The sequence below is a fragment of the Ceratocystis lukuohia genome (genome assembly GCF_044167205.1).
Source record: "Ceratocystis lukuohia strain C4212 chromosome Unknown Supercontig11_pilon, whole genome shotgun sequence".
Lineage (NCBI taxonomy): Eukaryota > Fungi > Ascomycota > Sordariomycetes > Microascales > Ceratocystidaceae > Ceratocystis > Ceratocystis lukuohia.
Genome location: NW_027263530.1, coordinates 231,975 through 258,683, shown reverse-complemented (window position 1 = coordinate 258,683; position 26,709 = coordinate 231,975). Strand labels below are relative to the sequence as shown.

Sequence of the window (26,709 nt, the reverse complement as noted above, 5' to 3'; positions counted from 1 at the left end):
TTTTGTCTGCAATGCCAATAAAAACCGTACAATAGTGATAATGTAGATTAGTTTAAGAATATAGAGGACTGTAGGATGTGGCCAGAAGCGAAGAGACTCTAGGCTTTTCTTAGCTCCTAGTAGTGACGGACAGAGCATAATGCATTAAGCAAAAAGCAAGCAAGCAATATTAAGGATACAGAAAGAGAGATGCTAATCACGTGTGCTAAAGGCGTCTACTAGCTACACTGTACTGCATGGCATACACGATCTATAGTGAAGTTGGTGCTGCTGTCAACTGCCCCTATTTTTCACAAAAAGACCGGATTCCAGCCATCTTAACAACAGCATTTGCCTCGTCTGGAGAACCATACCATACCTAAATGGGTTTGTTGCGTGGCGCACACTAGACACGCGCTCCATTGTGGGTGTTACGCCTGCGTCTATGATACGGCAGTTGTAACCCTGCGACTATTGACCACAGTAAACAAGCGCTATAATCACTCACGTTGATGCGTATAAATACGTGAGTCTCGTATGAATAGCTATCCTAAAATGTAGGCCGATTCTCTGATTCTAAAAGCTTGATGAAGAAGGAAGCAAACTCTGTGACAGACTTCCGAAGCTGGCGCTTCGTAAGTCTATCTCAGAGCGGGGTCAGGGTCCGATTGTCATGTGACCCTGAACCCTAAAACCTACACCATGTAGTCCAGCCAGCAGCTGTGGCTGAATACTCGCAAAATGGTCGGCCGATACTCCACGATGAGAACCCCCTTGGAAACGTAGCAGCGATAGCACTTGGTTGAAGGCAAGAAGCGTGGCGATCCTACTTGAGGAGGTCTCTGGTATAACCACGTGAAAAGGTTTGTGTTTACTGGGAGGGAGTGCAAGTTAGTCCTAGATCCAATGTGGTAGGTGTTCACCCGTAGTTATTCCGGCCGGATGGGAGGAGAATCTTTGCAGCAATCTTAGTGAGTGTTTGTTGTTGTGGAGACTCTGACACTATCTGGGTAAAGATCGGGTAAATATCTGATATAGTTACATAGTTACATGGCACACGATATAGTGCGTAGTTGCAAACTTAGCCTTTGAATAATTCTAATCAAGTCAGTTGATGACATCAGGCGTGTATGTGATGTTGTTGCGTGGCGCACTAAACAGGTTAAGTGGCGTCCCTTGTGGCTGAAGATCCATAATAGGCATGACACCCCCTATCATGAATCCTCAACTGGCTACCGAATTGTTGTTTCTTCTAGGCATACTATCGTCTCGACCAGTGCGTGGTGCTCCTTAAACACAGACTCCGCTGAGGACCAAGTCAGCCACAGGGTCTACTTCTCCTCAGCCATTAACGACTGAGGAGTCTGGAGCTTTAAAGAGGCGACCCTGTGGATAGAGCCGGGGCCTCAGTCATAATCTTCTTCTAGCTGTACATTTACATCCTTCTGATCTTGCAAATGCTGCCCTTCAGCCACAGCGAGTCTCCGTCCGTCTCACAATCGTTTCTTTTTGGCACGGCATCGACCAAGTATCTCATTCTCCTGCTGGAGAATCTGGTTCTCCGACCTCAGCAACGCCATCTGATGCATGACTCCTTGCATCCGCCTTGCCAGTTTCTAGGCTGAGCTAATTTTGCATTGGAACGTCGTTCCGCGCCTGCCGCGACCATACCTGCCAAGATAATTCCCATCATAAAGCCAGTCTCGTCAAACTTGTAGATGTCCGACTCTACGATGCCATATTTGGCCATTATGTTCCGCGCAAGCGTAAACCAGACTCGGGTGGCCGCTAGATCTTCGTATTTTACTCCTTGGTAGTCATATCTCTGAAAGCAGCGCGTCTTCAGCTTTGGTTCAGGTGGGGAATTGCCCGTATGCTTGTTTTGACCGCGCGCTTATCATGCACGCTACCGCCCCTGTACAGATGTTTAAATGTTTAATCCCTCTTTGCTTTGACTAGCTGTCGGGATCATGTCATTAAACTGAGGAATACTTGGAGGTTTTGATAATTATGAGTGTTACACGAGCTATCTATACCCACTATACCACGGGTTTGTCGTATTGCTCGCGTTTTCAGAGGCCTAAGCTTGTTTTCACAACTGTCAAATACCCCCCCCCCCTAGTTTAGTCTCCGACCAAAGGCTATTCAGACTGTTGTCACACCCTGTCGTATTTCGTATTCAAATTGCACCCAACTACTGGGTGTCTATTTGAGTGTTAGAAGATCTGCACTTAGTCCGTCAGCATCGCACATGCTATTTAGTGACTGGCTGCCTATGAAGCTAATGCAGCCCGCTGGAAAGGTCTTGGGCGTACATGGACATGGCTAGAGATGATTGGCCTAGCGTGTACGAAAGCCTTTGCTGCAAGACGACGGCAATTATTCTATTGCGGCTTAGATACACCACAGTTCCCATCTTCGTCGCTATCCGCAGACCATGGCGATGTATGCCGGCAGCTGCATTTGAGAAAGTGATGTCAGTAGGCGTGAGTGTAGGTGTATCTGGTTTTGGCTCTATAATACGGGAGACACCAATTATTCCACGGTTCTGCATGAAGTTGTACGGCCTTGATTTCTTTGGTATTGTGATAGTTACTACAATCTGATACTACTTTTACTTCTATATCAGCAGTAATGCATACTCATTTACCCCAGATTCCAGCACAATTTTCAGTAAGGAGAAATAGAAGACCAAAGATCGATCCAATGATGTGAGATTATATTAAGGCTGGAACAGAAACTAGCTAAAACGCAGTATTCTCCTGATGCGAGAAATCGATATAAAACAACGAATGTCGAGCTGATAGCACCTGTCCGGCTATCTCAATTGACAGACAGCTTCAGGTAGTAAGCATCGCGGTTGTTCTTAGATTGCAGTTCTTCGACGATTAGTCGCTCCTTTCGGAGCAAAATTCCTTGGCAACCGCGACACGATTGCCTCTCACATTGGTACACATGCACACACCAGTGTTATAGTACCAGCTGCAGTTATAGTAGCCAGGATTCTCGCTCATGTCCGTGTCCATGTCGTCCATGTCTACTACGGGCGACGGAGCTGCCATGACGGCATTCGCTGCGAAAGCGAGAAGTACGCTTGCTGTCCAGAACTGCATGGCTAAAGTGCTTTGGCGACGGGTTTTGAAAGAGCAAAAATGAGTTTGAAAGGAGGGAGCGGGCGGCTCGTGGCAATGATGGCGAGTTCGAGGTGAGAGTAGAGTGACTAAAAGATGGAAAGAGAATGACCAGAATGTCAAGCTATACAGAATGAAGGAAGCTGATGTGAGTGTGAAGATGAAGAACCCAAGACCAATCCTTAGCTGGGAGAACTAGTCCTTATATACTTCAGAACACACCCCTTGGCTAACTCAACCGTCTAAGCTGACCGCTTCTTCTAGCAGAAAATAACAACAAGCTATTATTCGTGAAAGTGTGTCAAGGTTTTCCTCTTCTCAACAAAGCGCTTTCATCTCAGAGAAAATAGCAATGTCTACCCTAGTATCAGGGCACATAGCCATGCCCGAGTTGAGATAGTTCTAATCTTGATTTAGAATCTAAGACTTCCGAAAGCTGAACGGATACGTGGAAGCTATTCCTACGGCACCCAGACCATTCAACGCTGCACCCATATACATTCCTTCTCATCAACGGGCAGTAGTGGCAATAATGGGTTACTACGATGCCATTTAGCCTTCTAGAGCTTTAGGAGCAATTTAAGCGAGCTCTATTTTGCCTGACTCCCTGTTTCCTTTATGGCTGGGGTAATTCTCATTTATTAGCCCGACTTTCCGTTCCAAAGCAAAATAAGACTTGCCCCCAAATGAAGCGTTGAAACTAGTAGGAATAAAAAAAACTACATATCCTATCTTCCATTAGTTACCATTAATGTACTCTTGGACAGTGTCTTCGATCAATCGTTGATCATCTCCCAGGTTTTCGGGATGAAAAGTAGTTCCGGACTCCAGCAACCTTAATCCCTTGGACCTCCCTTCCCATGCACTTGAAGCTAAAACGAGTGGCTCGCGTGGGTATCTGCAGCTTGGCTAAAGTAACGAGGGGTGCCCTCTACACTGCGTGTTGCCTTTCTCCCTTATTTCGTCAGTCATGAAGACTTGCCAGTGAGGCTTTCCTCTACGAAGTGGAAGGTCTCATGTCAAAATAGAACTCCACCTTGTGTAGCTAGTCACACTCTATGATGTTGTTTAACCACAGGCAGATCCAAACCTTAGTAAGGGTTTACGTGACGACTAGCGCCTTGGTCACACTCTATAACATTATCTAGTCACAAGCAGGCTCAAATCTTAGTAAGGGTCTACGTACGATTAGCGCCTCGCTTCTTACATCTCTTCAAACCTCCCGATAAGGCAATATCGTATCATATAAGACACACCTATTACACGGACAACTGAATTGTGCCAGCCCTCCGAACGCCTTTCCCGTGTCAGTCCTAGTGTATAGGTGCGCGCTTAGTTTTCTATTCACGCTTATATAGTCTATGCGTGCTGGAATCGCCCCCAACCCAGGTAAAACTAACTACCCCTAGCACTCCGAAGGAAACTGTTATTCATCGAAAGAGGTTGGTCTTGCTCCTATCCACTCCCATCGTTCTACCCATAATGTAAATATGAAGACCTAGTGTAGTGTAAAAGCACACTTCTTCAAACACACAGAGTATACAGGGCTTGGCCGTTGCTCGTACTGTATACTTCACATGACAGTGACGCCTTTTATACCTGGCCTCAAAGAAGAACAGAATGCAAAAACAGAACTCACATCCGAAATTTGAGGTAGCACTCGGAGTTTCTCATTGTCCGGACGTAAGCGAAAACTGTCGCCTATCTCATGGGAACGACATCCTAGACAAGAATACCAAGGCTAGAAAGACAAAACAAAAGCGCAAAGAGCCATACAACGCGCTCCTGAAAGAGGTGGTCACAAGAGAATCAACGCCAGAGATTTCTTAGCCCCTAGGAGAGAGACGAGGCACGTATTAAAGAGGAGGCGGTGTCATGGTTGCAGAAAGATAACGATTAGTCGTATGTGCCAAAGGCGCCTAACGGCTACGCTGTGCTACATAGCGCCTAAAATACATAGTGCAGCTATGTAACAAACACTATTAGCGCTGTCAGCGCCCTGTCTGTCCTTCGTAATTCAAGGGCTTCAGGTATCTTTACCGTCTTTGGCGCTAAAAAGAGTTGGGCCAATCAACTAACAGCATTTGCCCCACAAAACTAAATGAGCTTACACCAGCTCCCCCTGGCCCGTGGAGGCACTGGGGACAACTTAAACAAGGCATGACTTGAATTGGTAAGGTAAGAGGATGGTAAGTGTAAGGTGGATTTGAGCACCCAAAGCTCTGCCCTTCTATACGGGAACCGCACGGTCGACGTTTACATTCTCGTCTACATTGCTTATAGGCTAATCTTTGCTGGAACTCTGGCTCTCATCACCTCTTTTCAATGATAGGACCCTACCTCCTAGTTCCTTCTTTCTGTTTCGCATGTTCTTGCCATCTTGTATTCATTCCCCTGCACTCGCGTATGTTTTGCTTCTTCTACTGCTTTTTGCGTTTTGCCTTCTGTCTTTTCTACTTTCACTTCTTCCTGCACGGATGCAGCCCAACTGGTGATCGGACCCTGGCCTGGCGGACGGCCGGCCCGACCCACCAAGTGGGGCCAGAGAAAGTGGGTCCCTAAAAGCGACTCGAAAATCCGATCAGAGATAATAAATACAGCAACAACAGCAACAACAGCAAAAAATAGCTCGACGCTCTGTACTTAAGTCGGCTGCTGCTGCTGAAGACCTATAAACTAGCCATTGCCCTACCATGAAGCCCCTAACGGACATAGGAGTGATGAAACTTGGCCATGAGAGAAAAGCGGACATGGCACATTTCAATGCATTTGAGACCTATGACAGGGCTCCGGATAGCCTCCTCAGTTTGTATGTAATAAAAGAAAGGCAAGCCAGCCATGTTGCTTCGTAGAGCTGCTATTATAACAAGATCGCAAAAGTGAAGACCACTCCCTTGGGCGCTTCTCTCTTTTCTCCATCATTCCATTATGAACGGGACACAAATTGTGCTAAGCCAATGGATACAACTTGGAAGGGCTGCTCTCCGATTTGAAATTGGCTGCATTCACCCTACAACCATCTAGCTCTCTTTTGCTGCCATTACAGTTCTCGAGACTGGACATCTCAACATCTGATGAAGTAGGATTGGCTTACTGGCATTAATCATTAGTCTATAGCCTATTCCCTCGTTGTATCAATAGGGACTTAGCTTATGCAACATGATTAGCCTGGACGTTATGGATACATTATCCTCCCACAATCGAGAAAGTGCTACATCCCGCTCTGTCACTTTGTAAGCACTGCGGACTTTTAATAGCCTTGGGCCAGATAACTATGCCACATGGGAATAGCACTTTGTTATCCGTAACTCAGGCCAGCCTTATGTGAGAAGACGTCTTTCCTGCGCTTGCAGAATACTGCGACAGCACCCATTGCAAAAGCGAAGAATACTACCGCGATCCAGACTCACGCAGCTACTTTATACATCGGACAAAATGAAAAGAAGCTTGATCATGATACTAATACATCATAACATAACTCTCAGCAAACAAAGGTAACCCTAACATGTAACGTGCCTCATGAGCGGGTGGGCCACCCGGCAATTATTCCTATTGCGGAGAATCTACCCATATTAGCCGACATTCTACCGAACACGGGGTAGATTCTCCACAACATATCTCATAGTCGAAGTACTTGAGGTTTAACGAAGGAGAGAGTGAAAAAGGACTACAAGCAATTCTACAGCACATTACAACACTAAAAAGTAAGTACAATTGCATTGGACCCAGATGCATTAAACAAAGCTACCGCCATACAACTGCCTCAGTATGACGCCAACTCAAGGTGATGTGATAGCCTTGCGGCGATGGATCAGCAGGATATGGAGACAATTCAAGGCAAAGGAAAGACAGAAACACGGCAAATGACACTGGCGATATCACCAAAGAAGGCACCACAAGAGGTATCACAGGAGGCAGGGGGAGGGAAGGAGGCTACCATACAACACTCGGCGCAAGAGGCCCGGAGTAGACTTTCTTGAATTGAGGAGGAAAGGGATGTTGTAAAGTGGGGCGAGTACGACTTTTTGATTGGCTGGACTTTGGTTAATTTAGGCATATGATTGGTTCAATTACTTGGTGGTATGTAGGGCATTAAATTTCCATGAAATTGTTGTGGTGCGAATAGGAACACTCTAAAACCCAGAAGCGGGGCTAACCCCCAACTTCCCCACAAACATCCTTTTTTCCGAAAAACCTGCCACGCTTCCTGGAGTCGTTAACATCACAGGAGCAAGACGGCCGCGACCCAGTGCAACCTGGGAAAAACCGTCCAAAGACGATGAAAAACCAGACTGTGTGAGCATCCGAAGGCTCACCATATATCCTTCCACTTTTCTTCTGGCCGCTGCCATGCGGGTGTGGATGAGGCGCAAGGCAGCCAGTCGTCCCCTTTCTAGTGACCTGCCACAGTCCGCGGACAGAGGAGCGCCAGAAAAACAAAACAAAGGAACACGTGTGGAGCGTGTGAACCCCCAAAGTTCAGTCCTGAGCGGAAATGTCTACTCCTTGAGTTGCAGTGGTGTTGCGGCGATGACAAGTTGGCGGTCGCGAAAAAGGGGCGCGTCGACGACGAGGCTACCCTCAAAGTTGCATAATTGCAGCCTCAAGGCTCCACATCTCATTGTCAAAATCCGTGACAGAGTCAAAGAAGAAGAAAAGAATGGAAAACGCTCATCAGTGTCGTGGGCGTCGTCCTCCAGCAGCCCGGAAGAAGGGGAGGCATCAGACCTCAAAGGTACCCTCCCCGCCGCCCCCCGAGGGCTATAAGAGGGACAATTGACAAGGACCAATTTCTACAGGTTATGAGCTCATGATAAATTACCTTCGTCGAACGATTGCCATATCGTTTATCGTTCTCATAAGTCAATCGAGGCTTATAATATTCTGTGTGATTGTATAAAAAACAACACTCGACCAAAACCAACACCAGAAATAGCTAAGATGTCGACTATAATCAATGACAGCAACTGGAACGAGTGGGATAACAGCCTCCTAGTCCAGCTCCAGAATAGCGGGCTACATTATCTTTTCCAAAAAGATCCCATGGAAGTTGTTGAAAGAACCGATGTATCTAGCGCAAACCAGAAACAAAAGCACACCAAAGATCAAGAAGCGGCGAAGAGTCTGCTCAATATGAATTTGGATAGATACCACCAGGCCCTAGTTAAGGATAAGGATACCTTACATGCAGCAAATGAGGTCCTCAAAGAAATCTGCGCTCCGGACCCGTTGGACGAGTGCTACGAGGAGTACAAGAGGCTACTGAAAGCGCCTGTACAAAAAGGGAAGTCCATGAAAAGCAACTGGGCTTATTTTAAAACGATCCACAATCGTAACTTCAACCAGGACACCTCGAAAGAGGACAGGATGAAGGAGACGGACGTTTTTAGGACGTTTACGTGGCAGCTCCCGAAAGCGTACAAGGCTGCTATCCTCGAAAGCAGGCGGGAAAAGTATACCGAAGCGAAGACGCTAGAACTATTGGAAAAAGTTCGAATTAGCGTTGAAAGCGAAGGAAACGACAAGAAGACCAAAGGAGACAGGCCAAAGGTTAAGTGTACCAACTGTGAGAAGAAGGGACACTTAGCTGCTGACTGCTGGTCGAGAAAAAAGACCAACTCCGACCAGAAGGCCCAACTGGCCAACCAAGACACTCAAAGTAAGTGCCCTGAATGCCATAACTGGGTAATTGATTCTGGATGCCCATGTCATATGACAAAAGAGCTAACAGTGTTATATAACGCACAGGAAACCCGGGAGACGGTAAAAGTGGCGGACGGGAGAAGCATTGAGGCGTCAAAGACTGGATCGATAGTCATAGAAGCTGGTAATAACTTGATAGGACATACTGAATGTCGTTGGAATGAGAAGAAGAAGAAAATATGCGATTCATGGCTGTTGTTTCTCTGTCAAATTCTTGATTGGAGAGCGTATCAACCGATTTATAGATGTCTAGACCAAACAAGCAGCTTAGGAAAAGGCCCTTTACATCTGATACTAACGTAAGTGCATAGGAAGTGGTGAAACATGGGAAATCGGAAAAGAATCCCGCAACTCCCTTTACTTTCCCTTTTTTCAACTATTTCTCAGCCACCAAGTATGCCACAGTTGAATAAAGAAAGAAATATAATTCTCGCCCTTCAGGCCCTTCGAAATGACCCAAAATTACGCATTTATCGCGCTGCAAGGATATACAAAGTCCCGCCTAGTACCCTCTATGATCGATATCGCGGCAAGCCTTCTCGAAGCGATATTGTCCCTAAATCGCGCAAACTATCTGATCTAGAGGAACAGGTTATTGTTGAATACATTATCAACCTAGGGTCTCGAGAATTTCCCCCTCGGCTTCGTGGCGTGGAAGAAATGGCCAACTGACTGCTCGCCGACCGCGACGCGTCACCCGTCAGCAAACGTTGGGCTTCTAACTTCATCAAGCGACAACCAGACCTCAAGACGTGTTTTACTCGTAGATATGACACTACGAGAGGGCTAAGTGCGACGATCCAGTCCTTATTCACGATTGGTTTAGGCTCGTGGAAAGCACAATTGCGAAGTATGGTATCAACATAGCTGACATCTATAATTTTGATGAGACTGGCTTTACCATGGGCGTTATTGCAAGTGGAATGGTTGTCACAGGCGTGGAAAGACATGGAAAGGCGAAATCAGTTCAGCCAGGAAACCGAGAATGGGTTACCGTCACCCAGGCGATCAATGCTGAAGGCTGGGCAATCGCGCCGTTCATCGTGGTTGCAGGCCAATATCACCTCGCCAGCTGGTATCGAGAAAGCAACCTCCCGGACGATTGGGCTATTGCGACAACCCATAATGGCTGGTCTGATAATGAGACAGGTCTTGAGTGGCTAAGGCACTTTGACCGACATACCAAGGGCCGATCAACTGGTCACTATCGCCTTCTGATCCTCGATGGGCATGAAAGCCACCATTCAGTCGATTTTGAGCAATATTGTGAAGACAACCACATAATCACACTCTGTATGCCAGCTCATTCATCTCACCTACGTCAGCCTCTTGATGTCGGGTGCTTTGGGCCACTTAAAAAGGCCTATGGTCGAGAAATTGAGCATCTGATCAAGTGCTCAATAACCCACGTTTCCAAGGCTGATTTCTTTCCAGCCTTTTATGCTGTCCACCAAGCAGCTATGACACAAAGTAATATCAGGGGGGGTTTTAGAGGCGCTGGAATCATTCCTTTAGATCCAGAAAGTGTGATATCTAAGCTTGACGTGCAGCTACGGACTCCAACACCGATCGAGGAGGAGGCCGGCCTCCCTGACCCTTGGATTCCTAGGACCCCAAAGACAGCAATTGAAGCTAGCTCTCAGTTTGAACACCTCAAAAGGCGAATCAACAGACATAAGAGCAGCTCACCTGCATCTATCCTTGAGGCACTCACGTCATTCACCAAGGGAACAAAAGCAGTAATGCATCGGAACAGCTTATTAGAGTCTGAGGTTCAGGACCTTCGACAGGCAAATGAGATCCTCAGCAAGCGGCGCAGAGCCAAAAGAACCCGACTACAACGTGGAGGGAAGATGACTGTAGGTGAGGGGAAGGATAATATTAGCCAGGAAGATGTTGATGCACAGGTGAGGGCGGCGTTCGGGAAGCTCGGCAGCAGCGAGGGAAAGGCGATGTGGAAGATGTGGTACAGGTGGCCATAACTCAAGAACATGTCAAATTGCTATTGAAATGTCCGGAGAACAGAAAAGTGATTAATTTGAATTGATTTATGTGTTTTTTTTTAATTTTATATAGAATCTTGTCCAGAGGATGCCGATTTCTTTCCGACTTCCTATACTTTGCGACTTCCTATGCACTTACGTTAACCCTAATGTCTGGCCTAACTTGGTCAGGGTCAGCAGTCCTGATAACCCCGACTCAGGCTACCAACATTCGGCTTGTGTAACTAATTACTTGACGACACTATTCAAAGCTTCAACGTTCTAAGGGAGAGGTAGGTTTGGAATAGAAAAGAAAAAAAGATGGCGGATTGAAGATCGCGAGAAAGGTATGCTGTACGAGGGAGAGTAGAGAAAGGTGTACCTGGTGATGAGTAGAGAGAAACTCCAAACAGCCAAGGGGCAAAGCGGCAAAGAAGCCTTTTATATACATGTGAGTATATGGGTGTGTCTAGCCGTGTGAGTGCACACATCGCACCTTTGCCCAGCGTGATTTATAAGCAGGGGAACGCCCAACATAACGCGCTAGTCATTCTACCACAGCAAGAGATGGCCTTGTATGGTACATGGGAGATAGCAGCTCACTATAATAGCAACTGGAATATAGAAAGGGCTCTCTGCTACGCCTAATTCTCTTTCCACTTTGCAATAGTAAATTAGTAATGGGATTTCCAGGTTAGAGCTTCACGCAGCCAGGGAACAAAGGCTTGTGTCTACCGCTACGCTTGCGTGAGGGTATGCCTTCTTCTTCATCGGCTACTCTCTGATCTTGCCTATTCAGCCCTGAATAGAGGCTAGACCCATTGACACCAGGCCACCGGGTAGCTAGCTAGCTGGGCTGCTTGGGTCATGCCAACCTGATGTTGGTGGGTTGCTGAACAGGCACTACCCTTAGCATCTATTGAAGCTTTGCATACTTCCATGATACTGTTATGAAAATGTGAAAATGGCACTCTTGAAAGCAATACCAATGTTTACATTTGAATCTTTCATAACCAGGTTAAAGTTTAACTTAATACTAATCTTCAATAACCGGGCTAGAGTCCAACTCAGTACTAATTGAGAGCTGACGGAAGCAGCTAATAGTTTCAAGAGACGGAGGCTAAAGGCTAGTCAAGGAAAGGATATCTCGTTTGCCAGTGCTGCGCGGACATAATCCACCAAAAGGTATGAGATGTACGGTTCGAGGTTGCATCCAGCTTTGGTTTGGTCAGTAGGTGTCTTGTTGTTTCTCAAACCCGCTTAGAGACCCAAGATGTGACCACCATCCGCTGCCTCGCTAGCTTTACACCGGCTAGATAGCTGGCCAACCCTTATCTATCAGCACAGGATCTCTGTTCTCTCTCTTGCGTCTGCGAAGATCCTGTTTGTATCCTTTGTCCTTGACAATACTCCAACGTGATAAATACACATGAATGTAACAGGATGGAGGAAGAGACTAGATACATTCGACAAACAACGCTTGGGTATTTGCTAGTAGCTGGCTTCTATTTGTAAAGACTGTGAACTTTTAATGAAGCCTATAATTCATTCAATCAATTCTGCTTTACTAACACTTTGTCTTCGTGCAGAACAAGATAATAACTGACTAATCTTGGCCGACCAGGAAAGCAGGAATCAGAAATTAGCCCGCAATTAGATATAGCGCGTAGAAGTTAAGCATCCGACATGCAGGCCCTAAATTGGTATGGGGGCCGGGCATTGTAAGCCCGTCTTACGGTTGGGAGGCTAGATTTCGGTAGAATACATCCATGAAAAGGCTCCGAAGTGCCGGAGAAAGACAAATGCTAATTCGACGCAAACCGCCTTCCGCAGCTTCCAAACAGCTATATGGGCAATACAAGAATGCTGCTCGTAAGCTAGCTAGACAGCCTACTTGCGTGTATGCATGTATCTTGATGTTGCTTAGTAACAGGTGGCGCTTCAACTCATTGGATGGCTATCACAGATTGGCTATGGGTACCCCGTCTTTCTTCGCCTCCACGGAGTAGCCGTAAGAAGTGGCCGGCAATCACCCGTCAATTCTCGTTAGAGCCTAGACTGTGTTTGGTTTTCTTGATTGGTGAAATCAGTGATATCTGCTGTCCTACACGGAGTAGCTAGATAGAGAATCGAACTATATCGGCTTTGCACAGAGCAGCAGGGTCATATATAGGAAAGAACTTCGGCTCACTGGGCCATGAGAAGCCCAAATATTAGTGCACGACCACTAGAGGGTGCATGGAGACTAGCAGGCAGGCCCTAGAAGAGCAGCAGCCTGTAACTGAACCGCCTTGCTACTTGGGCAAACTGCCATTGGTGGCCGATAATACCAGCGCAGGTTACATAGGCCGCATGCAGGGTGGTTGGCGTAGGCAGCGCGCCGAATGGTAGCCTGAAGTATGCCAGTGACGATGGATTTCAGGCCAGACAAGAGCATCAGTAAGCAGGTCTTTTGGCGTTCCATACCGGGGGGCCTTCACGCTTCACACCGCTTTAACCACGCAATATCATAGTCTAAGATGCAGAACTAGGCTCTTCTGATGGTATTAAGCATAGTGTTTGGTGTCACAGGCAAGTAAGTTTAATGTGAAAAGCTGCTTGATATATCAAATCTCGCACACGTCCTATGATATAGTTAGTGGCCGACACTGAGTAGAAAGAAGCACCCTACCTGCCAGGTTATTTATACAAAAATGCGTGGTTTGAGGTCTAGAGTAAAGGAAGTCTGGAAGCCCTGATGAATCATACATCTAGGCTTTTCCTTCCACGTTCCTCGGAAGTAACAATACTCTGCGATTGTTAGCAGTCCGCTTCGACTGACCACCATTCTGTCGCATTTCTTGAGCCACCTGCCGATCAACATCCTTTTGAGCTAGAATTTATTGAGCATTACCTACAGCAAGGGCTCCTCCTTACCGTATGGTGTGTGTCTTTTTGGCTCTCCGGCATTTGCTGAGTCTCTCATTTGCTACTCGCAGTGACTTATTCCCCTCGTGTAAAGCCACTACCTCATGCATTAGTACCTATGTCCTCTTTTCCAACTGGTCGATAGCATCATAAATTGGAGTCGGAGAGTTTCCTTGATAATGAGCAATTTGATCCTTGGGATAGGCAGACTGTGATGGGGCTTGTGTGGTGTTGTGTGGGGTCAAAGAGACCCAAGTGTCGGTCATCGCTTTCTGGGAGGAGGCTGGCTATTTCTTAAGACCACTAAGCCAGAAGGGAAATCCTCACAAAGTTAGGCCAAGAATGAACTTGACTGGAGTCTATTCTTCCAGTGGAGTCAATCACGCAGAGTTGGCGCGTATATTTTGTTGAGCGCGACTTCCCTTCATTCTGGTGTGTAAGGTGCTAAGGCTAACTGTGTAGATCCTGGCAGCGTCTCAAATACTAAGTTTTTGGTTTTGTTTGATATTGGCGACAGCGAGAACGAGATTGGCTTCTTTATAATTTGGAGAAATTATTGGTGGTTTGAGTAAAGTGGTTTGAAACATGGAAGTGTGAAGATTTGAGTGCGGTGTTCCGCTCACTGGTAAATCACGTTACCTACACCAACTCTGCACTACGCTGCAGCAGACGGACAGCCTAAACAGTCCTAGTGATGATCACGCAACTCTCATAGCACACAAGGAGGCTTGCAAGATCTTGGTAATAACGACTAAAACACATTGGCAACGTGCCACACAAGCCATGGCGCTCAAGCAGCATCGAGATCTTATGCATTTCGTCTTATGTTCCGGCCAAGCCTACAGCTATCCCTTTCAGGTATCCGTCTTCAACCTTCAGGCTAAACCGCGGCCCGGCTGAGATGGCCTTTCCTCAAGCCACGCGAAGAGGCAAGTCACGGCCTCCATTACGCACAAAGGAGCGTTTGCGGAAAGGTAGGCATAAAGAACTAAAGAACACACAATACAATCGAACAAATGGGGCCACAACCGGCCTTCCCTAGATATCGGGGCACTGCGGCGTCCCAGATAGCCATGGAGTAGACCGGCTGCCGTAGTTTGTAATCGAGGATAGAAGGCGGTTAAGTGTGGCAGGAACTGGCCGATCCGACGTACACATAGTCCACTACTCCATACTTTAGTAGACCCCTAGTTAAGCCCCTTCTACCTCTCGCTCCTCGCCGTAAAACAAAGATTCTTTACGTCTAGAAGCTGCACCATAGACCGCAGCACTAGCTAGCCAAGGCCGGCCGCAAAAGCGATTATTCCCGATTGCGGGGAATGAAGTGTCTCTAGCATTAACGAGACGCTAGAGAAACAACGTATGTAATCAAATGAGCGTCATGTTATCCCAGATGATGAGCAGTCAGCCACCACAGCTTTCTGGGATGCAATATTAAAGAATCCAGTAGGTGTGGGGTTGCTAGCAGGTGTGTTTGAGTTGTTGACGCCGCATCATGCTTTTCTGGTGCTCTTCTTGCGTCTATCTGTCGGTAACCTAAGCCAGGTGTGACGAGTTTCACCAAGTACAAGAAACTCTCGTGGTTATGGCTAAAATATTGCTTATGATTAATAACATGAGAAAGAAAAGGAAAAGAAACTAGGAAACTAGAAAAACAAAATCCAGAGCCCGTTTTATGGATTCCAAAACCCACAAAACCTATGATCGTGAGCGATTTAACCAGAAAAGTGGGACCCATAGACCAGCCGAAGTTGACCCGAAGTTCCATGACATCACGACTACCAGGATTGCTGACCCTGAGGCATTAGGGTTAGTGTCAGACATGAAGGGACTTTTCCGAGGCTGTTTGTTTGGTCTAGACACTACAGTGGTAGATAAATAAATCGGTTGGGATACGCTCTTCAATCAAGAATTAGATAGATAGAAGCAACATCAGCAATCACGTATTTCTTCTTCTTCTTCTCATTCTAAGGACATTCAGTGCGTCTTCCTAATGTGTATTGCTACTGTCCCCTTCCTAACCTTCTTGTTCATGCGACTCCGGGTGAGTGGCCCTCCGGCTTCCTAGAACGTGGTTCGTCCCTTCAGAGATCGCTTCTTTTATGTCCGGGAATAGTCGCGTTTTAATATCTCAAAGCTCGTCTGGTGGCTGTAGCTGGATTTAAAAATGGAACCCGAAAGAAATACCCCAAAACAAAGCAAAAGTACATCCGGAGTTGAAACAAGGGCCAATAATCTGCGCACCTCGGCGATTCTAGCTAGCAGTCCCTGGATATCCCAAAGTACAAGATCGGAATCCCCTTTTCCTGTCCTGCGTAGGATGCACGGTAAAAAGTCCAGGGCGAAATAGTTGCAGCGTTCATGCTGCGCTAAAGGTGTGGCATTGATGGATGTAGCGGCGGGTAGATATTTGGCGCCAATACTCAAGGGCTTGCGCGGTACTTCGTCTAGTAGATTCCTGCATTCCTAGAGATTGAATCAAACAAATCCTTTCCTGCCTTTGACTGTCCTTACCAGCCTTGGAAACCCCGACCTGACTTGTAGTCTGGGGTTTTGCAAACAGATTCATTCATGGACTTGTGTGCCAAACCTCACATCTACAGCATTGGAAGACAGTTTATTCAAAAGGGTCTTGGAATAGTATTAGACTGATAGAAATTAGGCGCAATAAATAAAACAATCCCCCCTCTATCCATAGGCCATTATGAGACAACCATCTATCGGGGTGACTATTAGTGGCGAGGTACCCCTTGCTCTTTTCATCGCCCAACCCCGCTCACCACTCACCCTCCGCTGAGATACCTTATCCACCCACACCAGCACACTGCCCTTTCTCTCCATTACTAGCTTTAATGGCACTGGGGCTGAACAGCGACCTCCTTGCAAGAAAGAATGTCATCGCAACGGTTGTAGCAAGTAGCGCCAGGCTTCACGAAGATTCTGGCTTCCTGGCCAACCCAAGGAAGACGGAAGGCATTTTCAGGGGAGATATCGTCAGGTTTGAGGCCAGTTGGGCAGCCACAGTAGTACTTGGCCTTTCCGCCAGAAATGGGGATACAAGGGGCTGATGGGTGGCAATTGTTCTGGCCAGGGTGAGGAGAACACTGATCGAAGCACTCGACCTCCTCCTCCTTCTTCTCCTCCTCCTCCTTCTTCTCCTCCTTCTCCTTCTTCTTGTCCTTCTTCTTGTCATCGTTGTCCTCATTCTTGCCTCTCTTGGCCTTGCCATCCTCGCCCTGGTTGTCGGAAGCGCATTTTTCGAGGCATTCACTCTTAGCATTGTCGACGTTAGCCCGTCTAGCAAAGCCAGTGTCACAGGCGGCCTTGCATTCGTCGACGTCACGGGTGTACTTCATGTTGGCAGCCTCGGCGATGCCAGAACGAGCCATGAGGTTCGGGTTGGAGGCGATCGCAGTAGCCTGGGAAGCAGCAACAAGGGCGACGATAGCGTGAATAAGCTGCATTGTGGCGGATTGATTAAAGATGAAGTCTTAAGATGTTGGTTGTTTTTTTGGGAGGGGGGTGTTTGCTTGGGTGCTGATGGATGCTGGGAAGACAAGATATATGAAATAAGTGAATGAATGCAGATGTAGATGCAGAAGAGTCAAGGAAAGATGTAGAGAAGAGTGGTGGTGGATGAATCAGAGATGAGATAATGGGAACAGAGATGCAGTAGCCATTATATATATGTTTACGAGAATATGGGAAGAATGATGTCTATAGAAGACCATTTCAGCCTGTCCTGGATTCAAGCAGCCGGGGGCCGGCAGCCGAACATAGACAACGGGTGAGCTTTCTGCACTGGCAATTATTTGATCGCCAAGAGAAACAATGCACAGAGGCCTTCAGCAGCAGGGATGCAGTGCAGCATGCATGTGCCACTTGACATTCAATCTTGTCATTGCTGCCCCTGCGTGTTGTTTATCCTCCTCGCGCTTACCAGCAGGTTACTATTTTGATCCATTAGCCCGTGCTTTTAATTCTCTAGCCACAACCCATGAAACCCATGAAGAAAGCAGCAGTGGATTGAAGTGACACCACAGCAGCAGGGATGCTGGAGAAGGACAGCAGACACATGTGTGGGTAGGGAATGGGGAAGTAAGCTAAGCCATATAGTAAGAGGCAGAAAGGGAAGGTACAGAAGGAAAGAAGGAAGAAAAAAGGAAGCAAAAAGGAAGACGGAAAAGAAAAAGATGTAGGTAAAAAAAAGAAAAAAAAGCCAGAATAAAGCCAGAATAAACTTGTCAAATCGCAAAGTAATAAAATTAATAACTGCCTGATTTGCGGAAACTTTCACCCGAGCTAGTAATCCTTCTTCTAGAAGACGCCTAGAATGTTCCCCCGTCATTCTAGCCGCCCCCCCTACTTCCTTTTTAGTCAAGGCAGCTTACTCTTAGTTTAGTGTCATCCTGCGATCTTGTGGATCTGGGCCTGCCCAAAAAAACAGCCCTATCAAAGCTAGTAAGCACAGAAATGGAAGCCTCTTCAATGGCCTAAACGTAGCCCAAGGTTGGCAGCATGGGCATTGTTTAAGTTACAAAGGGGTGGGGCTGTCAAGCAACCTGCCTTTTTCGGGAGCAGGTTGCACCGCTGATTACTAATGCCAAAATAGGGCGACTTGCCTTGGTGCATTTAACCAGAGTCCTCCTCTTTGTTTTTACTTCTACTTCTTTTTATCTATTTTATGTTATTTTAATTTTCGTGACCGTCTCCCACATCCCAAGTGGCACTTGTCTGCCGTTCTATGCTTGGCTGCGCCAGACACAGGACATGCCATGAACAAAGTCAAGCTGGGCGATATCCACTCGGCAACACGCTGTCCTAGCTCGCCACTCTGGTAAGATCTTACTTGTCTGTCTGTCGTCTGTCCTATTCATATTTTTACTGCCTGATTCTTTGCTTGTGTATGCCACCGTATCATTTGCATCTCCCTATTGCCCTAGGTGCACATGTCTATATGTCGTCTGCGTTTAGCGCGTACTTCTGCTGCTTTTCCCCACATGCACATTGCATTGCTCGCATCCATCCCATCCTTGGTTCGCGACTTTCTCCGGTATCGCTTATATCGTTTCTACCGGGTGCGTTAAGGACCCCGGATGTAAGAAAGTAGGGCCAATCCAAGCGCGGCTAGCTCTTGGGTTTTGCCGTCTCTTCATGGAAAGGAAATTGCTGCTGTGTGAACTATGCGTCTTTTCAGGCTCGGACATGTGAACGCCCTTTTATTGCGGTAGCACCATATATAATGAGATCATAGCTTCTAAAAAAAAAAGCAAGCCTGCAGTAAGCAACAATGCTACACCCCCACCGTTCGGGACACAACTAAGCCGATATGCCGTGTAGACGTCATGGAAAATCTAACCTCTCCTCCCCCCTCTCCCATGATTCTGTTGAATCTCAGACAAGACCGTATGCGCGGTGCACTCATCCTAGATAGCGGCAGAATATTGTCCAAGACAACGAGACACAACTATCATCAAAATTACAAAGTTGTGTAGCACTCTAGACACACACGCGCACCTTCTAGTGCCTGCATTTTTCTGTCGCTGAAGACCTATAACAAGGTTGATGGCCCACCATGATACCCTAACTAGAGTGAGCATGGAAACAAGTTGCTGGGGATGGCTCTATACGTTGAAATATACCGCATAGTAAAACCAAAACTTAGAATAATAAACGTGATCACATGAAGATGTTTCTTTATCGTCCTAGATGTACTTATGCCCGAGTCAAAGGATCCACGATGTAAAGCCCGAGAATTCAACACTACCCAACCAAAAACGGCAAAGAGGACAAGGGCCGCCTGTGCTTGCCAACCCGGGATGTGGGAGTTATGCACCCAAGGATGCTGCGATCTGGTCCATTTTATCTTGGCAGGCAGAGCACAGCCAAAGGCAAGAAATGTTCAACTATTCGCAAAAGAGCTCCTATAGATTCGAGATCTTGCTCCTTCTGCGGTGATGGTTAGACCGCCATCGCTGCTGCAGACCACATATCTGTAGTAGGCTAGGAGAAAGCGATGCCTCTCTAGCGTGTCATATGACACACAAGCTCTTGTAGTGGACGCTAGAATGTCTGCTGGCCAGCTTGGCTTGATGGTCATCTGCAGCTCCCCAGTCATCCTGGCTCTGGTCACATCATTAATGGCGGTAGTACTTTGGCTTCGCATTGGTGCATAACTGGTGGTTCTAGCGGAGGCGCGATTTTCCACGCCTACACCTAGCCCGATCCAAGGCCAGACACTCCTCCGAGATCCTTGGCTACTACTGCTGCTAGCCATCCTGCCCCTGCCTCTACCTCGGCTCCAGCCTCTGGCTCTTGCTGCTCCTGCGGCAGCGGCGAGTTGGTCGATATCTACATGGTCAAGAAGCACATGCAGGACAATGTCAAAGCGTAATAGGGCCTTCCTAGTCTACATCGTTCGGTGCATGATTGGCATGAGAACACCTTAGGGTGGCGGCGGAACCGATGTCCTGGCATGTTTCATGTGAGACTTGCACAAACACTTTGTGATGGCTTGTCAGACTGGCAAGCTGAGCGCTGGCTTTTGATTCTGCAAAACAGTAGATCCCTCAGCTGACTCAAGCCTACAGCCGCTACGCCAGCGCTTTCCGCTCATGAGAGCGACTGCTTCTGCTTTGCGGCTTTATATCCTGGACAGAAACTTCAGGGCTTGCTTACCTACATGAAGAGCCATTTTCATGGTGATGCATACACTCAATGCTATAGCCACCAACCGTGCCATTAAATGAAACCTGGAACGTCCATACCATAACATCCGTGAATATGTAAAAATAAAATCACAGCCTCGCCACTAGGGCGTGTAAGAAAGGCTGTAGCGGGAGACCAGCTCTCGAAAATGTTGAAAGAACTTGGACCTACCAGGTTTGTGTGCCTATCGAGCTCGCACTTCAGAAAGATATATTTAGTCAAGCAAAAGGACAAATTCTGAATAGCCCAGCTTGGCTTGGCTCTCCTCCTCTCTCTTTTCCCCCCTTTTTGTTTTCTTGTTTCGTCAAGACTAGAGTCGCAATGACCAGTCTTGGTTGGAAATGGCTACATCCTACTAGTCAAGTCACAGGGGCTTTCCATCCGCAACATAAACGACGGCAATGCCTTGAGGAAAATATGCTCAATAGGCTTGACTTTTCAGTATAGGGCGCTCACTTTCCCTGCCTAGGCGATACCCTTGCCTTGAGTGTCTCCATGTCCTCATATAGGCTCCATAGCCAAAGGCTGAATGTATCTAAAGCAACACAGAAACTACAGGCAAAGAAGAAGATCGACTCTTCTATTAACGAAGTGCGCTCTTTCAAGAAGAAGGGGAGACTATCACGAACCATGGAAGTTTTCCGGGAACTGAGAGCCTGATGACAATAGACTCACCTTCCAGTCGCCTCTCCATCCGCTATATTCAAAGCTGGCTAACGCGTCAATCTCATTGATATTCTGCCGCTTCATTGATCAAAGGTCTAAACATGCGTGCCATTTCATTCGCTAATTACTTGATGTTTATATGATTAGATCCTAAGATCTGTGTAAAGTCTCCCATCCGCATGGCAATTTCTTGGTTTGTAAAGGATATGACGTACGCCGTGGGCGAGTGCAACACTTTTCTCAACCTTCAAGACAGGAATCAAACTAAACACACAACAAGAGTAGGCAATTAAACTGAACTGGCACCTTCTTTTATCGATACCGCAATACCAGTTTGGCATGTTTCCTCTATTATGACCAGTCTCACCGTATCTTTCATCTTCCACAACGGCTTTCCTTCGCTACTTTGACTACCACTCCTCGAAAATTGCGCCTGCATCTGTACGTTGACATCTATTTGATGAGTCGCTTCTCTTGCCTCATCTACAGTCATATCCCTCTATCTCGTAGCTGCGTTCTCTTTGCTCCACGTTGATCAGCCCTGAATGCGTCGTTCTCCCAGCGATTCGTCACCGCCCAAGACATCGTCCTCTCGGGAATCAGCAAATCCGCGCTCCTGCAGCCCGCTTTGGGCTTCTAGTCTACTTTCTCGTTTCTCGGGACTTCACAGTGTCCTGGAACCCTGTACACCCTGCCAGCCGGTTTGCTAGAGATTAAACAACGCCAGATTGGCTACCGGTCAGGATTAACCCTCTGCAAGGTGCTCCTGAGTTTTGACAAGTGACGCGCAATTGGTTCCAAGTTAACTTTTGGCTTGTTTCCACTCTATCGTAGTTAAAGCACAAAAGACACAAGAAAAAGAAAATAGCAAATTGCAGCTTGCAACCAGTCGTCGCCTTTCAAATGCCAATGTAGCATACCCCTACCTTCCCTCCAGTTAGGGTTAAGTTTATGTGCTAGATACCTGCAAACCCTGTCTCCTGCGAAAAGTTTTCACACAAACCTCACCTCGTGACCAGTTTCTCGACATTGCCTCGGCACTCCCGCGGATGGGAAGGTCTTGCGTTGCTCATAGCCTAGGATTGGGCTCGTATTTCTGAATTCACGTGTTTGTGCCGCTCGTGATATTCTTCGAAGTCGACGTGCCCAGAGCGCGCTGCCAGGATTCGGACGACCTTAAACTTGAATATATTTATCGCCTACACGAATCACAAATTCGGATGACCCTTTTGCGACCCGGGCATTATTGTTATTGTTATTGTATTATTTAACGTCTACCTAATGTTATTTCGCAGCAATACGACGGCGTGTTCCGGATAGGCGTTGCTAGCTGATGTTGATGTCATCTTCCAGTGACTCCTGGGCGGTCAGCAGTTGCAGGTTTGTTTAGCTTTCGAGCGACTCCTGTGGCTTTTTAGGGCCCGGCACTTGGGCCAGGAGGGCTCTCTGTCTACCATAGCCCTAGGGCGTGCCTGCAGGGCTCCAGGGTTGGATACTTGGTGTTTTTGGTCTGCGACGACCGCGTGTCAAGTGGTCTAAAAGGGCGCCGGCTTTCGGCACGGGGGGATGGGCGCCGGCGGAGTCCAGCGGTTTTATCCTTCCATATGCATGGCCGTTGCCGCATCGTGTCACTTGTTGCTAGTTTTGCTGATGGCTGGTAGTAGAGCTCCCTCCGCACCTTCTCATGGAGCCCTCCTCGACATCTCCTTCCTGTCCTGCAAACGTTTCCTCCTCCCATCTCTTCTCTCTTCCCCTTCCATTATCCCTCAACTTCGCCCTCCTCGTCCCCTTCTTCGTTGTTGCCCTTGCTGTCTCGGAGTTGGTTGTGTCATCCTAGGCTGCCCTTGTTGTGATCGCTCCCCTGTAGTCTGCGGTGGCAGTGACCTGCCTCTCCGCGTTTCTTGAGGGGGGTTGCCTCTGTGGTGTCCAGACAGCTCTGCATCCAAGTGGGCAGTTGTATCCCAATCGCTCGTGGTATTTGTCGAAGTCTCCATCGCCAGTTCCAGCCGCGAGGATATGGCCCAGCTCTATTCTAGTAAGCCCTTTGTAGCGGGAGTTGCGGAAGAGGGGTTCAGTGGGGACGCCGGTTCCAAGCGGACGGTATCCTTTTTGTTCTTTCCACCACCCTTCGTAGTCGAGACGTAGCTGGTCTCTTCTCCATCTCCGTGCTCCTGCGAGGCTGAAGCGGTGTTCGGCCGGACCGGCTGTTCTTGTTTAGCTTATAAAGTCCGAAAAGGCCATATCTGATATGTACGACCATAGCCTATGGAAAATACGGGGTCCCGTCTGCTCCCCCTTAGTCAAGCCATAGAGCGCTGGATCAGTAGTACGGTGGGTGACCACGTGCGAATACCCAGTGTTGTACATTAGTTCTTTTTTTCTTTTTTTTTTTGTCTCGCGCTGTCCCTTTTACCACAACTCCATGCCCAAGGATCTTTCTTTTTGCTGCTTGGACTTCAACTCTCCCTCTTACAACCCTCGGGGGGGTACCTTTGAGGTCTGGCGCCTCCCCTTCTTCCGGGCTGCTAGAGGACGACGCCTATGACACTGATAAGCGTCTTTCATTCTTTTCTTTTTCTTTGACTCTGTCATGGATTCTGACAATGAGCTGTGGAGCCTTGAGGCCGCTCTTGCCCAACTTTGAGGAACAACCTCGTCGTCGACTCGCCCCCTTTTTCACGACAACTTTCGCGATCGCCAACCCCTCATCGCCACAACACCACTCCAACTCAAGGAGTTCACCTTCACGCTCAGGACTGAGTATTTGAGAGTTCACACAGTCCACTCCTTTTTCTTATGTTTTGTTTTTTCTCGCGCTCCTCTGTCCTCGGACAGACTGGTGACTGTGGCAGGTCACTAGAAAGGGGGCTGACTTAGGTCACATCCACACCGCATGAGGCCGCGGCCACCAGGGCGGTGGAAGGATAGACCATGAGCCCTCGGATGCTCACACAGTATGGTTGACTTTCTCGTCGCTTGACGGGATGCCCAGACTGCACTGGAATCTGTTGTCTTGTCTCCATGATCTTCATGGCTTCAGGACACATAGCAGATTTTTCAGAGGAACGAATGTTTGTGGGGAAGTTGGGAGTCGATTCCACTTCTGGGATTAGGGTTTGTCTGGGGTTTTTGTCGGTGGGATGATGTGAAAAATGGGAAAACCAAAGGTGTTGCAGCAACCACGCATAGAAGGACAAAACCACTGTACTCTGCCGGGGCCTATCCCCCGTGTGGACAGCCGGGGGCCTTTTAGACTAGTTTTTACCTGTGGCCTCCACCTACCAAAAATATCAGGTAACCAATCCTGGAACCCGACAGGTACGTCCTCGGGCCGCGCTAGACAGAGACCCTCCTAGCTATATTGCCGGACCCTAAAAAGTCATAGGAGATGGTTGAAGTCTATGCGTTCCTGTCACTGCTGACCGCCCGGGAGGTGCTCCCGTCCGGAACATGCCGTCGTATTTCTGCGAAATAACAGTAAGGTGGACGTTAAATAGAACAAACAAACAAACAAACAAAAATCCTCCTCGAGCCAACTTCCCTCCTTCAACTCCAGGAAAAGGAGATAACCTTAAGGAAGCCTTACTATCACGCACCATAACAAAGAAAACAACAAACGACAAAGAACAGCGACACCATGGAGTGCGTGGCTGCATTAGACAGCGCCTCACCGACGTGCCCCATAGAAGACCAGAATGAGATGGAAATGGTCGACATAGCTGAGGAGGTCATAGACCTAGAAAAGACAGACAGCACAGCGGGTGTAGAGGCGGAGGAGAAGGAGTCCAGTACGCAGGCGGAGCCAACGACAACCGTCGCGCGCGCGGAGCAGCCGAAGAAGGCGGCCGCAAAGGAAAGGAAACACGGTGGACCACCCACCGAAAAAGAACGCAACCTCGAGATGGCCATGAAACACATAGCCGAGGAAAAGAAAAGGGCGGAACTGAAAGGCAACGTATACCTCTCGCTGGCGGAAAAAGTCCCAGAGATATGCAACCAGGCCATCTCAATGGCGAAAGGGGATGCCAACGTGAGGATGCTGGCGGGACACGTTTCTGCCGAATTCAGAGCAGCGTTCCGGAAGCTGCAACTCGGGGGCCGCGCCCCAAACCCCGGACAAATTGAAAAGAAAAGACAAAGCCCGGAAACCAACAAGGCCACAAAGCTCAAGGGGACGACTGCCCAAAAGCAGGAGGCGTCCAGTGGGAAAAGGACTTACGCGACAGTCGCCAAGCAGGCCACCGGAGGGACCAAACAGCCGGTGGCCCAGAAAAAGACAACCATCAAGTCTCCCAGCAAGGAGGGAGAGCAAATGGTCAGAGTCTTGATTCGGGGACTGACTGAAGGCAAAGAAGAGGTGGCTAACCGTGAGTTGGCAAAGATTTTTGGGGGGACACCTAAAGAGTTGAGCACAAAGAAGGTAAACTCTGGCTGGGCATTCCACACCAAAAAAAGCGCAGCGACGGATGCGAACATGGAACGAGCCAGGATCGCATACGGAGCGAAGGCATGCGAAGTCGATAAGAAGTGGATCCACGCACGGATCACGGGACTGGAGGACTTCTATGTGCTCGGTGAGGAGGGCCCCGTGCCCATCAGAACCGAACAATGGTTCGCCGAGCAAATTGCGAAACAGACTGGAGGCCAAGTCAAGGCCATAAAATGGCAAATGGAAACGGAGAAGTACAAGGATGCCACGATCCGTTTCGCCATCGACTTGCCAGAAGGCCAGACACTCCCCACAAGCATGAAATTTGCGGGAAGTAAGAACACGGCCACGGTCAAGAGGTGCAGAACCTCGGCGCTGCCCCTATGCCGCACCTGCTGGGAACTACACCCCACGGCGGGGTGTAAAGCAAAACAGAGATGCAGGCTCTGTGGAAGCCCAGACCACACCGAAAAGAAACACTCTGGAGCTCCTGCGCCATGCATTGTCTGCAAAACAGCAGGCCACTCCGCATGGGAACCCGAATGCAAAAGGGGAGCCCGCGCGGAGAGAACGGCGAAAGAGCCAGCAGACAAGTCTCAGGACACCAGCGGGAAGGACAGTCAGGCCCGTAAAAAGAGAAAAATAGCGCCCCTGGCTGACCCTGAGCCGAGCGAAGAACCAACCCAGTCCCGACAAGACCAATGTTAGAGAACCAACAATTTGGAGCGTCAATGCAGGAAAAAGGGGACCAAGCCACGAAGAGACACTACAGAATGGAGATGCACCAGGTGTTAGGGTCTGCAACCCATAGAGGCTTTGCCTAGGGCCTTTCCCTTAGACGCAATCCCCCTGAGACAACCTATCCGTTCAAGGCCCGTCTTAGATGCAATCACCGGAAACGGCCTATTCATTGGGACATGCCTTAGACGCAACCACCGGAAACAGCCTATCCATTGGGACATGTCTCAGACGCGCCGGAGACGGCCTATCCATTAAGGCCTCTCTCAGACCGTCCCCCCGGAATGGTCCCGGGGGTCTAGACCTTCAGCAAGAAGCAGTCCCTCTTTCCATCAGTATAAAGTAGTGTAGAACCCTCCGCCATCTGTAGTATTAGTTAGCTCTTTCTTCTTCAACGATTGTTTCTGTTCTTATGCCAATATATCCATTTGTTTGATTCGCTCCTTTACACCAGGCGCACGCAGAC

General features: G+C 48.1%; 4 protein-coding genes across 4 annotated transcripts; 3 read left to right on the top strand and 1 right to left on the bottom strand.

The window, feature by feature from the left end:
- Positions 1 to 8,051: 8,051 nt before the first annotated feature.
- HOO65_110060 (uncharacterized protein) lies at positions 8,052 to 9,485 on the top strand (the record flags this gene model as incomplete). Its single annotated transcript, XM_071004739.1, has 3 exons — positions 8,052 to 8,769; positions 9,125 to 9,207; positions 9,255 to 9,485. 3 exons carry the CDS (start codon positions 8,052 to 8,054, stop codon positions 9,483 to 9,485), a joined length of 1,032 nt encoding a protein of 343 aa, XP_070855770.1.
- A 230-nt stretch (positions 9,486 to 9,715) lies between these two features.
- On the top strand, positions 9,716 to 10,795 carry HOO65_110059 (uncharacterized protein; the record flags this gene model as incomplete). Its single annotated transcript, XM_071001740.1, has 1 exon — positions 9,716 to 10,795. The coding sequence occupies one exon, from the start codon at positions 9,716 to 9,718 to the stop codon at positions 10,793 to 10,795; it is 1,080 nt and encodes a 359-aa protein (XP_070855769.1).
- A 5,756-nt stretch (positions 10,796 to 16,551) lies between these two features.
- On the bottom strand, positions 16,552 to 17,166 carry HOO65_110058 (uncharacterized protein; the record flags this gene model as incomplete). Its single annotated transcript, XM_071001739.1, has 1 exon — positions 16,552 to 17,166. One exon carries the CDS (start codon positions 17,164 to 17,166, stop codon positions 16,552 to 16,554), a length of 615 nt encoding a protein of 204 aa, XP_070855768.1.
- A 7,547-nt stretch (positions 17,167 to 24,713) lies between these two features.
- On the top strand, positions 24,714 to 26,213 carry HOO65_110057 (uncharacterized protein; the record flags this gene model as incomplete). The annotated part of the gene is made up of 1 exon (XM_071001738.1): positions 24,714 to 26,213. The coding sequence occupies one exon, from the start codon at positions 24,714 to 24,716 to the stop codon at positions 26,211 to 26,213; it is 1,500 nt and encodes a 499-aa protein (XP_070855767.1).
- Between the last annotated feature and the right edge of the window lie 496 nt (positions 26,214 to 26,709).